General features: G+C 31.2%; 1 protein-coding gene across 1 annotated transcript; it reads right to left on the bottom strand.

Annotated features, from left to right (window-relative positions):
* Window positions 1–7546: 7546 nt before the first annotated feature.
* Window positions 7547–17949, bottom strand: LOC118185937 (uncharacterized). The gene is made up of 3 exons (XM_035355912.2): window positions 17753–17949; window positions 14278–14339; window positions 7547–9580 (listed from the first exon to the last, which is right to left on the bottom strand). Exons 1-3 carry the CDS (start codon window positions 17790–17792, stop codon window positions 8219–8221), a joined length of 1464 nt encoding a protein of 487 aa, XP_035211803.2. The 5' UTR covers window positions 17793–17949; the 3' UTR covers window positions 7547–8218.
* Window positions 17950–18866: the final 917 nt, after the last annotated feature.

Here is an 18866-nt window from a genome sequence, read left to right as displayed (position 1 = left end):
GTTCTACAAGGGGTAGGGCCTTCGGCCCAGGTACCCTGGTGTACCAAAACACCGCTCCACTGGGGAAGGTCCGAGGTTCGAATCCCGCGAACGGGCTGGCTGCATGGGTGTTTTCGTGGTTTTTCCCATGTGTAAGGTGTATACGAGCCAGTTTCCCTTAGAAAGTCCTCCACGAAGGCATCCCTTCCCTTAGGCAGATAGCCCTCGAGGCTTTGCCATAATCACACACACACACAAAATAAGCACAGTGGCCCCCAAAAAAGTGTGAAATATCAAATTTTGTATTTTAGGCAAAATTAGCTTTTTAATTTACAAATATGAAAACATGAATATTTGCGTCGTTTAAAGCATTTTTGTAACTGGAAGACCAAGACTGCGACCAATGGTTGAGAAAATAAAGTCTGCTAAAGAACTTCGTGAATATTATGTATCATCATTAGGTTTCTTTGAAGCAGGAGACGCGAAAAATGTGCAGTGTTCTTGCTGGGACTCAAGCCTGGACCTCTCGAATACGCGCTCAGTGCGCTACCGTTACACCATGGTACCCTTTATTTTTCCGGCAAAAATGTTCCATTTTGTTTACTATATATTACTTCTAACTAGTGCAACAAGACAGAGATGATTCTACAAATATTTTTCCAAAATTTTTATTTTTTTAAATATTTTTATGACGCAAAATAAATTATAAGGTATTTTATCCCTTCTCTCTGCATGCCTTCGTGGTGTAAAGGTAGCACAAACCCGTTTTCGACAAGTACAGGTTTCGAGTCCAGGTGAGGGCATTGCTCATGTTTCACGTCTCCAGCTTCAAAAAAACTAAAGACACTACAATGGAGCCAAAACTAAAAGGTGATGGATGATGATTTTTCAGCACCAGGATTTGGCGACTGGGTTCCCTAATCTCGAGTCACCCTTTAAAGCATTAAAGGGGATATTTTCTCTGGATGCCTTCGTGGTGTAACAGTTAGCGCACTCGGCACGCATTCTTGGTTCTAGTCCCACCGAGAACATAGCTCATTTTTCTCGTCTCCTACTTCAAAAAAATCTAATGACTCTACAAAATGGTAAATAATTACCTGAATGATGAAATTAATGCTGAGTCGAAAGACGCGTAGCATAAAACATCGTGAAAGTCAACAGCATAACCGCAGAACACCGCGAGTTTATTCGGAATAAATAAAAAAGGATATCATGAACCATCAATAATGAGTCAACTCGTGATAATTCTTTTTGAGAAATTTTCGACGACAGAGTAAACTTAGTACAACTAGGCAAGCGGTGAAAAGTACGTTATTCAGTAATTCACATAACATATTGGAATTGCCTGAAATAAATTTAATTTTTAGTTATCAGTACGTTTGAATTACAGAGTATAACCAAAAGAAATTTCTTGCGGGAAATTTCCAGTAGAAAAAAAATATTAATTTTAATTTTTTCTTTGTGTTATTATAATTGTTGTTTATGTATATTTTGATAAGTATTCAGTGAGTGAAATTGCAAATTTAGTTATTATTATTTTTATTTCTGTTAAAAATATTGTAAAGTTATCTGTGTGTGTTTGTGTTTTGTATGAAAAAAATGTGTTCTGGCCTTTCAGATCGAGCATTAGGCCTGCATGCCAATTTAGCTTTGGACCGTTGATATGGGGAAGTGTCATTTATGTCGAATTTTCAGTGTAATGCCATATTTTAAACAAAAGTACTTTAAAGCAAAGCGTGGGTTTGATTGATTAGAAACGTATCCCTGTCCTGACACTGCGATCTTATTTGCTATATCATCCTCTGCTCTTATATAAAAGTTGTTCCATGAAGCCAACGTTTTTAGAAAATCTCAACCAGCTCAAATGAAGGGATGGCTAATCTATGAAAGATCCTAGAAGATGCAGTGTACCAATGCTTTCCGAGCCCAACCATTGGCCGAATGGTTAAAGCCGCTGAATACCATAGTTCGACCTGTGTTGGTTTTGATCTCGGGCGAACCGGGTGCCTACGGGGATGATTTTCGTGGTTTTTCCCATATGTAACTTTATGAGTTTCCCTCATAAAGTTTTCAGTGAAGGCATTCCCTCTTAGGCAGATAGCCCTTGGGACTTTGCCATATTCAAGTAACCAAACCTAACCAATGCTTCTGGGAATGTCAAGGAAACTGGAGTAAGTGCCTGTATTCTGATGAACATTATTTCAAAGGTGAATGTTTTACACTTCAAACAGAACTGCTTAATTTCTAATAATCATCATTATGTAAGATTCTTCTCACTCTTTACTTCTGCCTTTTTCTCTGCGTTGTTTCGTGTATTAATTTAAAAGCACTTTCTGCTAGCAATCGAAAGCTCCCGAATTCCGAGTCCCAGCTATGGATATCGGGTATTTTTGACGTTTCCTATCACCAAAAATTCTATTAAACTCTATAGTGGCACCCCAACTAAAATATTATGGACGATAATTCGTCACCACCAGGATCTGAAGAATAGGTCTTTACCTTCTTAAATCGCCTTAAGCGGGAGAGAATGTAAAGTATTTTCTTCCTCGTTACCAAGAGGCTTTGTGGTGTAATTGGAAGCATATCCGGCTAGCATCAGAAAGTCTGGTATTCAAGACAGCGAAAAAACATTGCAGAAAATTTGTGTTTCCCGGCTTCCGAAAATTCGAAATCGCTCCACAAGTGACTCCCGAACTAAAAGGTGGTTCATGATAATTCATTATTACCAGGGTTTGCGACTAAGTCTCGGACTCTGGAGTCGCCAAATATGTGTCTTCTTGGTGCAATTATAAAACACGTCTGACTAGTAATTGAAAAATTCGGATTTCTAGTCTAGTTTGCGACTAAGTCTCGGACTCTGGAGTCGCCAAATATGTGTCTTCTTGGTGCAATTATAAAACACGTCTGACTAGTAATTGAAAAATTCGGATTTCTAGTCTTATCGAAGGCACTACGCGTTTTTCATCTTTCCTGTTCTAAAGTAAGTAAAATGACTCTCTAGCTACTTCTATATACTTCTCTTCTGTTAATATACTTCTATTATACTTCGGTTCTCCTAATAAATTTCTATTCTATACTCCTGTATATTTCTATTCTTCTATACTTCTAATATACGTCTAATATACTTACATTTTTGTGTACTTTTAATATACTTAAGTTCTTCTATATGTTTATATTCTTGTATGCTTTTAATATACCTCAATTCTTCTACATGCTTCTATTTTTCAAACATATTTCTGTACTTCTAATATACTTCTGTCACACTTCTCTTCATCTGTACTTTTAATATAGTTCTCTTTTTTTATACGTCTATATGCTAATGTTTTTCTGTACTTCTAGTATAACTTCATGTATACTACTGTCCTTGTAATATACTTCTATACTTCTACATACGTCTATTCTTCTATACTTTAACACTTTTAATATACTTTAGTTCTTCTATACTTCTATACTTCTAATATACTTTTCTCTATTTCTGTACTTCTAATATACTTCTATATATTTCTACACTTCAGTGCTTCTAATATAATTCTAGACATCTGATAGACTTCTGTTCTTCTATACTTTTATTCTTCCAAATAGAACATGCGTTTTCTATCCCCGTGGGGCAGTAATTGTTGAGAACCACTACATTAGATGCAACAAAATCTTCATTCAACTAGCCATAGCGCAGAAAACATAACATAAAAAAGTAACATCAATAATCTGGAAATTAAATTTTTTTACTGCATTAAATGGTACTGAAAAGAGTACATGTTATCTTATGATTCATTAATTAAGTGGAAGAGTACTACTGTATGAATCTCATGAAATAAATGGGAAAATACTCTTTTAAGCATTTTTTCTGAATGAATTTTCTTAAACTGCAAAATTATTTAACTTCGTTCAACTTCAAGTAGAAGAAGTTAGTTTAGATTTTTGGTTTGTTTTTAGTTAAATTAGTAATAGATGAAAATGTATCCGAGCTTACTTCATATTTTACATACAGTGGCTCACATTTGCTTTCGGACATTTGTATTTTTGAAATTTATTTGCATTAAATATTGAAAAATTGACTCCAGATTATTTTCTAATGTATTATTTTTCTTCTATTAAAAGCTTTGCTTGTTGTAAAATAAATATTATTAAAATATACCTCGTAATAAAACAATTTGTTCAAAAACTGTTAAAAATGAAAAACTCGCATAATAATTCAGGCCTCCAAAATATTATAACAAGATACATTGTCTACCAAAATATTTAAACAATATTTTGGTAGACAATGTATCTTGTTATAATTTTTTGTTTTAAATGAAACCATATCACAAGAATTACCGTCTGCGTTTGGGAAGTTTTACTTGTTCAGCAAAATCAACGTTTCCATGGCTGACGTGAGCGTGAAAAAAACACTACAAATTACTGGACAGTTCTGTTCGAAATTTAATTATTCGTGATTTTGCAGATGGTGAAGGTATTCAAAATATTCAAATAATCTTTGACACAAAGTTTTCAGTTATCTTTGATGTATTAAAACAAAAGAAATTGCGTGGAACTTTTCAAAATGCTCTGAAATCTGAACTACATTCCAAGTTAACATGCAGAATTCGGAGATTTATCTTACGAAAAATCAAACAAAATCCAAAAATTAGCGATGTAAAACTTAAAGCATATTTAGAACAGTGCTTTACAATGAAAATTAACCTTGACAGTTTAACAGAGCCACTAGGACATATGGATACAATGGACCATCAGCAGGAAAGAAATTCTTCATCTGAAAGAAAACCATGAAAATGAGTTTGGCGTTCGCAGAATCCATGTTAAGCAAAATTTTGTCACATTGGAACAATGTAATACTTGAATAAAAGTAAAATTTTAATATATTTTGTTGCTATAGGCTAATTAATAGGTGGCAAAATCCGAATTAAAAGTTGAATTCGAAAAACCTATTGCCTAATATTTCCTATGGGACTAATATTACGTAATAGTTTGGGGACGTTTCGCTGCCTTTGAAATAAGTATAGTGTTTATCTAAATTAATATATATTATTATAAATTTATAAATATTCTTTATAAAAACCTGAAAGCGTCCGCAAGGAAACTTTGACATTCAAGTTCTATCAGAATAACGATCCTAAAAATACAACCCTAAATGTTCGTTTGTGGTTATCATGAAACTGTCCTGAAGTTATAAAACTTCTCTATACATTATTCGGACTTATGTGAGTTCACGTTGAGAACTCTTTTGAATGAATTATTTTTTTACCAAAAACGTTTCGAATAACCGTTTTCAAAACAAGCAGATTTTTAAACAGAGGATCAGTAGTATGTTAAAAATAATAACGGGATTTTGCTAATATTTAGCAAGTGATATTTGTAATTAAATCTGAAAAAACAAGTAGGATCCACTGTTAACTAAACTCTTATTTATGAAAAGTTTTTTAAAAGCGCAAATGATCTTTGAGGGCCTCTTGTTAAAATGCACCCACATTTTATAAGTATAAAACGTATATGTTTGAGCAGTGCAAAACATGATTTGGTTGGATTTATCAGATTGTGGCAAAGTGATCGGGATTTAATCCCTTTGGAACTGTCATTATTCAGTAAACGTATTCGTTTGATCGCCTGATGGGCTCCTCTTCCTATGAATAAATATATATTATTGGATATATTTATCTTTAACATGTAGGATGATAATGTAGTCTTTATAATTTTCATATAATAAATAAGTTTATTTATATAAAAATTAATAGTTTTTGTTAAATAGTTAATAAATGTTATTTTTAGAAATTTATGATTTGTTTCATTTGAATTTTGTTACTTCGGAAAAGTAGAACAAAAGTTTTCAAAGGATCTTTTATTAAATATCATACTGGGAGAATTTTATACCTTATATTTCGCGATAAGTAAAATTAAGTAACTTCTAAACCTATTTCTGTTTTTGAACCTTTTTGTGATTCAGAAAGTTTTATTAAACATAATATTCAAATTGTTCGAATCGCCTGAAATTAAATATATTTCACTGTTATTCCTTTGGATCAAGCTATCTCTTTTCAACGCGATTCCTGCAAGAGGGAAACTTCTTTGCAAATCCAGTATAAGGTAATTATTTTTAATAGAGAAATCCTAATGGAAATCCTTTAATATATGAAAACTTCAAAATGTTATTTGCATTGTAAAAGTTTTACATTTTCTTATCTAGAAACCGCCTATATCGAGGTACGGTGATGATAATAATTATACCACGCTTGCATTTCGAGGCAAATACACGTAAATGATTTCAATAGCTGTCTGAATGCACCGTGACAACTCATGAAGCAGAAGTAGCTCGTAACAGCAACCTCGACATATATTCCATGGTGAGAATTGCCATGGGATGTAATATCAGATGCTTTTTGTGGCCATATGAGAAACGAGAGAGCATTGGCAGTAAGTAGCATGATTAAGACACGAAAATGACCATTTAAGCATTAGGTATTGGGATACATATTAGGATTTCAGAGTAACAGTGGGAAACTTCTCATCCTAAGTTGATTAACGACAGCATAGTCAGACAAGCAGCAAAACCATCGTCATGGATATCATAAATACAATACGGAACAGAAAGGAAGAACGCTTTTGAAATGGCAAGAACTGACCGCGAGTGGAGTAACAGCTGTTCGGCAAGTGGCATTAGGTTCTTTAAGCCTTAGCAGATTCGTTTTTTCCTTACTAGTTAAAACCATGTAGGCTGTGGCTGACAGAACACCTCATTTTTGCGTTTTGTCAAGAATAATTTGTCTATCGCGACATTTAAATGTTTCGCCGCCATTTCAATACTCACGGAGCGATGATGGAAAGAATGGGTGCTACCTTCCAAGAATGCTCTCAGAAATGCATCAGTGATAATGGACGTCACATGTTTGATGTTCTTTTCCACTCTTGATTTTGCCAAATCTTATTTCAGAACGAACACAAATCTGTTCTCTTAGAAGTTTCTTTTTAAGAGGAAATTAACGATTTTGAGATTTATTTTAAAAAGTGTCCATCTCTTCTGCCTTATTTTGTACTCGTATCATAAGAACTGGATTACTATCTGCAAAAAATGTCACCTAGATATACGTCTCACACACATTTTAATCTTTTAATGCAGATACACTTTTGCTAGTTTCACTTCTTTGTTGATGCTTTATTTATTCTTGTTTTAAATAATTACTCGTACTTTATGAAGAAATTGCAAAGTAGTTTCTTGTTGACTTATCCTGTCTGCAACAAGAACAGGGAAAGTTTTGATATTGTTATAAGACTAACTTTAATTGTCTACTGTAATTAAAGGTTAGCGTAACATTTAATTAATTGTTTTAGATGAACAATTGCATAATATAATTAGCTATAATAGAATTTTGTTTCAAATTATTCATTTTTTAAGTGTGTAAGTGTTAAGTGTGTCATTTTTTAAGTGTGTCTACTTTTTCATCCATGAGAAAATTTACATGTTTCAAAATATATTAAAATAATGTATATTGCTGCAAATAAATGACTGAAATATATATTGCTGAAATTTTTAATAAAATGATATAAATCATTTCCAAGAAATAAAAGAAGGCAACAATTAAAGTTTTACCAACAATTTTATTTAAAAATAGATGAACTAATTACAAATATTCTACACTGTACAACATATGGCTAAACTTATATACATTCAATGGATTTATGTACAGGTACAAAATGATATCTCATAGTCATTACAAATATTTTGGTCCTACATTTAAAAAAATATCCGTTGAAATTTGGATTATAAATCACATTAACACTATAGCCTATTTTAAGTGTGAAAATCAGATGTGAATTTCAACTATTGGTTAAAAATGAGATGATTTTTAAAAGAGAAATTAATTTAATTTTAATTAATCACGATGATAATTAAACTGGACTATCTATTAAATAATGTATACAATTAAATTATTTCATGGAAACATTATTCATTCATAACAGCCCAAAATACTGTTTCGCCAAAAGTCTCTCTCGCAAACAGTTTTCAACTTTGGTTCCTCAGTTTTCTTACCATTTGGGGCAATCCACAACGCATCATTGGTGGCCATGCAAAAATAAAATGCGCAGTGTTGTTCTAAGCGTTTGGAATAGGATGAAGCTTTTTTCCTTTATGCTTTTGCCCATGAACTGATGTCCAAATAACGCCTAAAATTTTAAATATCATATGTTCATCCTCTTTACATATCACAGTTCAATTTCCTATTTGATATATAAAAGTACCTAAACTCTTTCAGCCATTATATGCTCCTGGCTTACCCGCAGACCCTGCAACAATTCCTGCATTTTTACCTAATTCAATACCAAAAAATATTCTTCCATTCAGATCTAGAAGTGGTCTTGGTATTAATGACAGTAACTGCAATAGGAATGTCAAAGGATCAGGTATAGGTCCAAGATTTAAAGTAAAACCATTACCTTGACCACCACCATCTCTACCCATTATCAAACCTTGACTTAAACCTCCTCCTCCACCACCTAAATTAAGACCCAAGGCACCTAGACGAGACAGCAGGCTCGAAGCTTGGGAATTAGTATTCCCAGTAATATCTGCTGACCTTCCAGCTGTATTTATGGCAGGACTTGTAGCAATAAATGCATTTACAGGTTGCTGTCTTACCGGATTCACAAATGGCTGCTGACTGAGCTGTTGGGGTTGGTTGCGCGGTTGTTGATTGAGGTTAAGCAACTGCTGTTGTTGTTGGTTCAAATTGAGCAGAGGCTGTTGTTGATTGAAATTAAGAAGTGGTTGTTGATTTCTATTGTTTCGTAAAGTAGCTTGATTAAGGGCTTGTAATAAAGCTTGGTGCTGTTGCGAGTTATCAACAAACTGAGTATTTCCAATTGATTCATCAAACTTGCTTGGCCTGTTTCCCCCATAGCTGTTTATAATTGTGCTCTGAGCTCTAACAGGTGACTGTATTTGAGGTGACAGATTGTTCTGAATGGGAAGTTCCCCAACCCTCCCAACGATTTGATTTGTTATAAGATTACTATTACTTTTCATTGGTTCTTTTGTAGTTACATCTTTCCCTGGATTCTTCTGATCTGATAAATTAGCCTCAACATTGTTTTTCGCTACTTTAGTACTTGAATTTGGCTTAGTTTGAGCCTTTGATTCCTCTTTCTTGACATCCGCAATAAGCAATGACTCTTTCTTTTTATTGGCAAGACCAAATTTCGGTTTCTCTCTTACTTTGAATTCGATTTTGGGTTTATTCTCACTTTTAGTTTCTCGATTATAAGTAGAAATGTATTTCTGAGAACTTTCCTTCCTTCTAGCGTCTAAAAGAGCTTTTTGGCTGTTCCAAAAACTTTTTATTGTAGGCTTGGCTGTGGAAGTCGTAGTTTCTGGGCTAAGTGTGCTGGTGACTTTATTGCTGGATTCTTCAGAGACATCTTCATATGTGTAATAATAACTGGTGTCTTCAGCGCCATCAGTTTGTAAAGGAGAATCTGTATAAGGATAAGGATAAGCAGGTTTGTTTCGAACGATGGTGTGATGAACACTAATAGAAGTTTGCGGTGATAAAGAAATGGTTGTAGAGGGCATAGGATTAGCTGTTGTTGTTGCTGGCATTGTTGTCAGAAAACTCTGGAAAAAAATCAGAATTATATATTTAATAATTTATTTCTTAACTTAGTAAAATTTTTAATTCACAAATACATTTTCAAGGTACATAGTGTACTCTTGATTATTCTGGTGCGGATTATTCGGTTTTCGGATCATCCGTGTGACTATCATGGTTGCCATATACGGAGTAACAAAAGTTTGGTCAAAAGAAAAATCAATAACACAGGTTAGGTCATGGATAAACACTATTCTAGTACAAATCTGAGATTATGTAATTGTGAAGAAGCTGAAGTAGTAACTGAAGTTGTATGTAAAAGGAAAAAATCAAAATCAAAATTTAAAATTCTTCGAAAATGTATGTCGGGGAAACATCAAGAAATGGTTGGATGAAAATTTAATTGAGATGGGCTTTCAGTATTTGAGTGATATGGATGTCGTGTCAAATGTCACAAGAACAGACAAGGTAGAGAGAAATACTAAACACAAGCGAAGAAGATACCGATAGTTACATTAGTTTTGAGGCAGCAAAGATTTCTGTTGTAACTCTATTGGATTTCTTCGACCAAAAGAGATTCGAATGTAATGATAAAATAACATAATAACATTCCGAAAAATACGCAGTGAAATTCGTCAAATATTTAAACGCTTTCGAAAACAAAGTAAAATTACTGATTTTTTTTTAGAAATAAGCACTTTAATATGCATGAAAATTGATAATTTGGACTATCTGTGTTTTTCAGTTATCCGTGAATTGCTTCGGCACTAACCCGAATAATCGAGAGTGCACTGTAATTCATGGTCTATTCTTATTTAAATATTACTCTTATATAACACTGCGAATGAGATTGTAATATTAAATTCAATGCATAAACACTTTGGACGTAAGAAATTCTACTCAGAAGCTGTACTCTTAAAACGAGAGAGATATTCATTTACTGTTAAGATCATTAAGATGACTGCCATTTTTTTTTAAAAAAACGTATTATAGCGATTAAAGTGCATTAAATACAAAAGGTTACATAAAATATGGAGTTATGTATTTTTTCAATACATTTCAGTCAATTTTATTCAGTAAACTTTTAAATCCATGAAGATTTTTTGCCCTTTTTAATGAACTGCAAATTATAGACAATTAACTATTTGCACTTCGAAAGGCGCTCTTCTGATTTTTTAAGAAACAAAAGTTTAATGTATAAAAATGTATAAATCTCAACTAAATAAAGAAAATTCCAATTATTTTGTAAATGCAGTTGAAAATCACAAATATAAAATCAAACTTTGAACTTATATTTTCATTTTCATTGTGTCTTTCATTTAACGTATCAATCTTCTACCTTCTTCTGCATTGAACTAAAAGTAAAACTAACTAAACTAAAAGTAAGATTATCAAAAATGCACATTAAACTGCGCAATACTTCTTTTTTCTGATTCTCAAACGCTAGATTTATATCTATGTAACAAAAATCCATGCATTTTAGTCTTTTTTAAGTAAAAGATATGTATCTTTCAGACCTCTGACAAATTAACAATTTTTAAATTTCGAAATGAATTATGTGTTATAAATTAATTTTGGCTTGTATATTTTGTTAAGCATTTATTATGTCGTTATTAAATACGCTTAACACTAAAATCCAACTTAATGTAATTTAACATTTTGAAAAAATGTGAACTTTAAATATTTAAAACATAAAACATTCATTAAGAAATATTAACTTTCAGTAATATATAATCGTATATAATCGTTCCATCGTCTCCACTTGTTCAGTATCCAGGACTCCCATTACCGCGGTATTGCTCTGAAATATTTAAAATTCCATTAAAATAGGAAAACCAAAAGTGGAGCAAAGCAAAAAAGAGCGTAGCGCCATCTGTCCAAGGAAAGAGTTAAGAAACATGAAAAATTAAGGTGTTAGAATTTTAAAACCGTTAGAAAGGATTGGATTAGAACTGACTTCATTAACTAACCAAGATAAATTTTTGTGAATGTAAAAACTTTAAGAAAATCAACTGAAGGAGTTTCATGTGTATTTTCGCAGACCCAAATTAAAATTGTGATTAAATTTCCAGTTACGATTAGCTATCGAAGATTTGTTTATTTTTTCTTTTCTGACAAAAGATTCCTACACCTTGATGAGAAATTTTAACCTTGTTTTAATATAGCCGATATATTTCAAACCTCACTGATAAGATACGCTATAAATTCCCCAAGAATTGAAACTAGAGAGGAATCTTTAAGAATCGAGCAATGGATTTTTCATTTAAAATCCATGCTAAACACAAAATTGCTGTTCTGCCTAATTTTAAGATTTTACTTTCATTACAATATGAAACGCATGTTTCTCTTCTCTCTTTATTGCAGTTTGAACTTAATTTTTTGGATACAATCATCTTTATCTCATTCCCCGGCTGTTGCCAAGTCATTTGCTTAGATGTATTTCTAAATGAAATTATGCAAAATGAAATATCCCAGAGTTCTAAATTTAATAAGTTTAGTATTTTAAAATATGCGAAATTTCGTGCTATGAGTGCACATAACACATATGGAGATCTATATAATATATATATCATACCCTGCATAGACATTACGAAAAGTATAACAAACATTCCAAGTATTTATTTCTATATTCAACAAAATCAATGCTTTGTATACAATATTATTTATTAATAAATGAATAACAAATAATTATATAAATATTAATAAATTAATAATAAATTAATAATGAAACCCATAAAATTGATATACTCTAGTTCAATTTTAACTCTGTAAAATTACTCATTTATTAATAAAGCAATGGAGGAATGTATGTAGTGTACATGAAATATGAAAATTCGGTTTTTCTTCTCAGTCTGCATTCACTGAATAACGGATGTTTTTTTTTGAAATTTATAAATCTCCTCTCAGGTTTCTAATAAAATGATGGACAACTTATTTAATGAAATTACAAACCTTAAGGATGGCCGTCGCTAACAAAAACAGGGGTTACATTTATCTTCAAAATACAAAATTATGTAGCAGCAAACCAAGAAATTAGTGCAGAGTTGGTGGAAAACTGTGCATGCTGCATGAAAAAGGATTTTAAACAGTATAAAAAATTAAGGCTATTAAAGTATATCTTTTAAATTATGAGCATTCGTTTATTATTTTGATGAACATTTTTTATTCTCTTGTTTTTTTAATTTCATACGTCTTAAAAATATTTTCATCTACGAGCGAATTCTTTCATCATGTAATAAAAGTACGTTTATACAGGCTTTTGTTATGTTGGACAAAGAGGGAAAATACCGTATTCTCTCTACTCTTAGCTTTTTGAGGGACAGGTTCTGAAAATTAAAACAATATTCGCGTAATTGTCCTATTCCTCAATGCATGCAGAGAATGAATTCCCTTAAATTTAAAAACATGGATTTTTCCATGTAGTGAATGTTTCCGTCTTACTAACAACTATAAAACCTTGTAAAATACTTGCATAGGTATCACACCGAATCTTTTCCTTCTAATTATTGAACTTCAATTCCTAATACAACTGACCCATTACATTGACACAAAAACATTCTGACAATCTACTATTTTGCTCAATCAGCTGCACATTTACCTTCTGTAGTTATTTATTGATGATCGGAAGCCTAAGGAGAGATAGTTGTAAGAACGGAAAATATTCAGTTTGCATGGAAGTAGAAATGAAGATATATTTAGGTACTGTAATGCAAATATAAATGTATTTAATGTACTACTTTTTCTTATTGGAATGCATGTTTTTATAAAGGAATACTATTGCAATAATTGCCAGAAGTTAGTTTATCTATGGCCACTTTTCATTTGTTATATTCGTATGGTAATCGCGTTCTCCGGAAATTAAATTGTTCTTATAACTTTCCCCTCTCAATTTTTTCTTAATTTTCGGGCAATAAAATTAGTAAAAATATTAGGTAAATTACATAGGAAAGCATTTATCTAGTTCTTTCGTCGGTTTAAGTTTGTAGACTAACTTAGTAACATTCGAATGAGCGTGTAATTAACTTTCTACTTTCGAGAATGTTTCTTCTAAACTATTAAGCGGTAAAAGTTAAAAGGGGAATTATTTGCTAATATTTTCATGGTGAGTGTTTCGTGCTCAGTTTATGTAGTATATGAGCTGCAAGAAATTCATTCTCTTTATAGTTTTTCTCAAATTTAAGGATAAAATATATACGTTAAATTGCGTCACTTCTCATATTTTTAAAGGAATGAAATTTAAAAGTGTTTGGTTCTTCTTATAGCAGCACTGAAAGAATAAAAAATCTGGAATTAAAATGAATTTTTCCTACTTCTGGTAGCTCTAAAAGAACAAAATGTAAAATTTCTTTTTGATGTGTTCTAGATGATATTCTAAAAGCAAAAATTAAAAAGGCTACAGATTTATTTTCTTTCTATTAAAAGAAGAAAATTATAAGGAGAAATTACATTTATTGGTTTATTATATTTCCAGATCGATTATCTACAAAAAGGAAAATATAAAATTGATCTTCATTGAGGGGAAAATCGTTTATTTCCAAAATTAAAATATAACACATTTTTTACCCCAATCGAAAGAAATAAACCAACACAAAGGAAGTGCCTTGAAATCGATTTCAACGAAGTATACGAACTTATATTTTTCATTCCAAATATAATGAATTTTAAAGTAAAAATGAGTTTTGTAGTTCCATTATTAGCATTAACATGGTCTATAATTTCGTACCTGTCCACGCTTTTGAAGACTTGGATGAACAGTACCCACAAACTGAGCAGAAGCAACAAAACCTGAAACAGAAATTTTAACATTTTACCACATAAATATTTTCTTAAGACAAAATTTAATAACATTTTATAAAATGAATATAAGTTTCTGTACAAATTACTTCTGTTGTAGTTTAATAACCACAACAAAAATTTCATTGAAATTTAATTATAAAATAAGGTTATTTTAGAAGATATTTCTTTCTCTTAATTTTTACTTGGAAGAAAGTAAATCGTGTAGAAAATAAAATTAATTTAGTGATTTAATTTAATTTTCAATTAAATTACTTTCCTACTAAAAAAATTATGAAATTTTTATTTTAATACGCGTAGGTAAAAATTTTATATTCTGTATAATTAATTAATAACTTTATTGATCGAAAGAACTATTTATTTTATTAAATATGCATAACATTCTGAAGTATGTTTAATATTTAAAGATATGTGATCGATAATATTGCTTTCCATAAGAATATCATTATGCAGTGAATTCTCGAATCACGAACACTCTCAACACAAGTATATCGGATTACGAAAAAAATATTTGGACAAAAATTATCTTGAATTACGGACCCTAAAGTCGGCAAGAAATGATGTTCTACTTTGAGGTAACCTGATATAAAATTAACACACAGAAACACCATTTTATTATTTTCTGTTGCTAAACTCTTACTAACTTAGTATGTCCCCAAATGGTGTACAGCGGTAATCTCAAACTGGCAGCCCGTTTGCCAAATGTATGCGGCCCGGGAAGACATTTCAGTAATGAATCGGTTTCAAATACAGTATTACGAAGATTTCAAGATTTTATTAATTTGAAGTCCGAATTTATGTTATTTACATTACCATTAAAAATTAACTAGAAGAATGCTTAAAAAAATCTAGAGGTAACGAATTTAACATGTGATATAAATCTTACTCAAAGATTTGAGGATACATATTTTATTAAATTTTATTCGTAGTTGCTAAAAATAGATTAGCTACGAATTGCATTCGCGAACCGAGGATTTCACTGTTAGTAAGATACCTTCACGTTTCATATTCCATATTAGTTACATTCAGCATTTGCAATGTGAAACAATATATAGATTTAATTAACCTTATAATTACGAACATACTATAGATAAAACGAATTTTCTTTACTCGCATTTTATTATTGAAAATTTTAAATCTCCTTTTCAATTACTTACGTGTGGTTGCTTTTGATAACGAAAGGCATATGATTACTAAATGTATATTATGGTATACGATATTACGATTAAAATATGTGATATACCTAAACAAAAGATATACTCAAATTCAAATAAATTACCACACACATTTTAGCAATGCTGTTTCAGGTCCAATTTTCGAAACAGTTATCGTGATTGCAATGGAATGGTGTACGCCAATTAACTATAACAATTTTACTTAAAAAATTACAGACATAAGCCTCACAAGCAGGTAAAATCGAAGTAAACGCAAACTATATCACTCGGAGGGACTATGTGAAACTTATATAGCAACTAATTTATAAATATGAAATAACTAATTTATAAATATTTACATGTGAAAAACAAGTTTGTGAAATTCATATACGTTTTAGAGCAATCGCAAGACGTGGTTCGGTGGCGCAACGGTAGCGCGTCTGACTCCAGGTCAGAAGGTTGCATGTTCAAATCACGTCCGGGTCATGGAAACTTTTTATACGTATATATTGACTAACAATCCTGTCTTTTATGTGGTAATTGTGTTTAGCTTTTTCACAAGCTTAAAAATCGTAGCAGCATTGCTACATAAAGCAAAGTAGGAGAGCAATGTGTGACCCTAGATCACTCTAAGATTTTTGCATTGTGGTAAATATTTATTAGGTTATTTGAAAGAATAAATATTGAATGAAAAGTTTGAAAAGAATCTTTTTTTTAATTTGCAATTTAGAAAACAATCTGTGTTAAAGAGTATAAAAAAAATAAAATAGTAATAGTAATATAAAAATTATGCCGTCATTATAAAATAATAGTTATGTCATTCTAAGAAACTATTAATTATAACAATTTGCGAATAATATGGAATTAAAGTATTAATTATTACAGTCCCCAAAAATGAATAATACATTTTTTAAATATTAGTTTTGAAAACACCCCTATATTAAAAACAATATTTGATTGAAAAAAATTACTTAAAAATATATAACTCTGGTATATCATACATGAAGCTTTATTTTTAAATGTCCATAAATCTTTAGTTTAATGCTTAAGAAAATTATGAATCCTCGTTTTAGAAAGGTATAATAATTTATTTTTAATGCTTTAAGAAAGGTGAACTTTATTTTCAGTAGGCATTTTCTATAATGTTTTATTAATATCCATTGCACTTTATTAATATGTATAATGATTCCATATTAAGATTTTCTAGTTGCAATGCTTTTAATTGTATTGGGCGAGGCAATTAAGATTTCGTTATTTTATATAAAAGGCGACGATATATTAAATATTCTAATACAGTTTTAAAACTTCAGTAGTTATGATTAATATAATATACTGAATACAACATATTCAACTAAAATATTTATAACGTTCAAGGTCAGAATTTTGCGCACTAATGCTCGTATTACAGTATCTTTAGAACTAAATTTTTGTCAACGCAAATTTAAATTAGCTGTTACGTGAAAGGCAAAAATATGTCTGACTAGAATGTAAAAAACTGAGAGATAAAATCATTCGATACTTTAGTTCAGAATTCCAGATGCTGTTAAAATATTCAAAAATTGACATATTTATGCTCTTATAGCCTCAGCATTATATTATAGTATATTACAGATGCTATAATATATTACATAATAATATTAAATAGTGTAATTTTTTATACATTATTCAAAGTTATATTACTTTAAGAGTATTCAATCAGTAGTGTATTTAATAAAATAATAATTTTCCTTTAAAACATCTGTAAGAATAAAAGAACGTTTGCAAAACATATGGAAAATATTGTATATTGATAGTACATGTTTTGACATAAAAAGAAATTTTCCGTATGCATAGCAAAACGGTTCTATATATCACAATACTTAGAAATTTTAAATTTCTAATTGCAGTTATATGCAGCATAAATTATTAACTTATGCTGTATAATATTTGTTAAATTATAATTAATTCAGTAAGTGTCATTTAATGTATAATTTCAAAGTATTCAGTATATTCTGAAGTTGATTTACAAACTCCATATTTCAGTACAGAAATGGATATGCGTCAAAAGATTTTTAACTTGAAATAAATTTAAATTATTAGAACATATTTAAATCGATTTAAACTATAGAACGTATTTAAATAGATTTAAACTATAGAACATATTTAAATTGATGAGCAAAATAATTATATCCATAGATGAGTTAGTGTACTTTAGGTTCGAAAGCGTGAAATAAATCTATCATAAGATGCATAGCACCTACGGAAACTCACCCAGGAGAGAAAGTAAGGCAAAACACGCTGTCTTCTTCATGATGGGATGTGATCTGGAAAGTGTTCGTTAGATCCCGCTAACTCAACTTTCACGGAAAAACAACTCAAAATAACTGTGTGTGCAAGGTTGAGTGAATACCTTTTTATACGCGCTTAGCCTAAGCTCGTCCGAGCATGTCCAATCGTCAAACTCGTGTCTTAATATGGACCGCCGGCATAGTTCGATTTCCTATATACCTTGACATCGAACCGTGCTTCGACCAATAAGAAATCACCCTTCCACGGCAGATTGGTAAATTTAACCACTTGACGCCCTCATCTAGTCGTTGTCGATTTCTCCCTTCGATGGGAGATTTTCTTTTTAACTTTACTTTTTCATTGATGTTTTGCAAGCCTTGTTTGCTTTTTCGTCTTTGCCTGTAGCGTGGATAAAGATGGTGATAGCCTTTTTTCCGGTAATCATAGTTTTTGCTTCCTGCCTGTAAATGATGGTAGGTTTTTCCTTCAGAGCCTGTGTTTTAGGATTCAGCATCATTATTTGAGCATAACAATGAAAGTTAGATCGTTTTCTTTTTTTTCGCCATTTTAATGAGGAACGGTAAATCCATCTGAATGAAAGTCTTTTCTTTTGCCGACGATAATATAAACTGATTGTTTGAGCCTTGAATGATTTTGATTACTTTATTTTCTTTATAACATATAAAGTAAGTATCAGGCGACAGATTGGGAAAACAGTTTTACAGTTATTTATGATGTATTCTGTCAAAATAAAAAAAAAACTGGAAACCTCGATATTCACAATTTTCCGAGATACCTTCTTTATCGGAACGAAAGACATTATAAACCAGATTGCTTAACATTTATTTCCCGATAAAGTTGTAAGGCTTTTCTCCCGCCTTCCTAGCGTGCCTTCGTGGTGTAGTGGTTGTGCACGCTGGGCCGGTATTGCAGAGGTCCGTGATTCGATTCCTGGCGAAGGCGATTGCACATTTTTCATCTTGCCTGCTTCTAAATTACCTAATATCTCTACAAAGTATTCCATTTTTTTTTCAGGGCTGCCTTTATGAAATTAGTTTATCTTATGATTAATTGATCTGTCTATATCCCCATTCAT

Source organism: Stegodyphus dumicola, chromosome 12 (genome assembly GCF_044657685.1).
Source record: "Stegodyphus dumicola isolate Sdum_Otavi_A_Nest chromosome 12, ASM4465768v1".
Taxonomy (NCBI): Eukaryota; Metazoa; Arthropoda; class Arachnida; order Araneae; family Eresidae; genus Stegodyphus; species Stegodyphus dumicola.
Note: the sequence above shows the minus strand (reverse complement) of the source record. Positions and strands in the feature narration are given on the sequence as shown.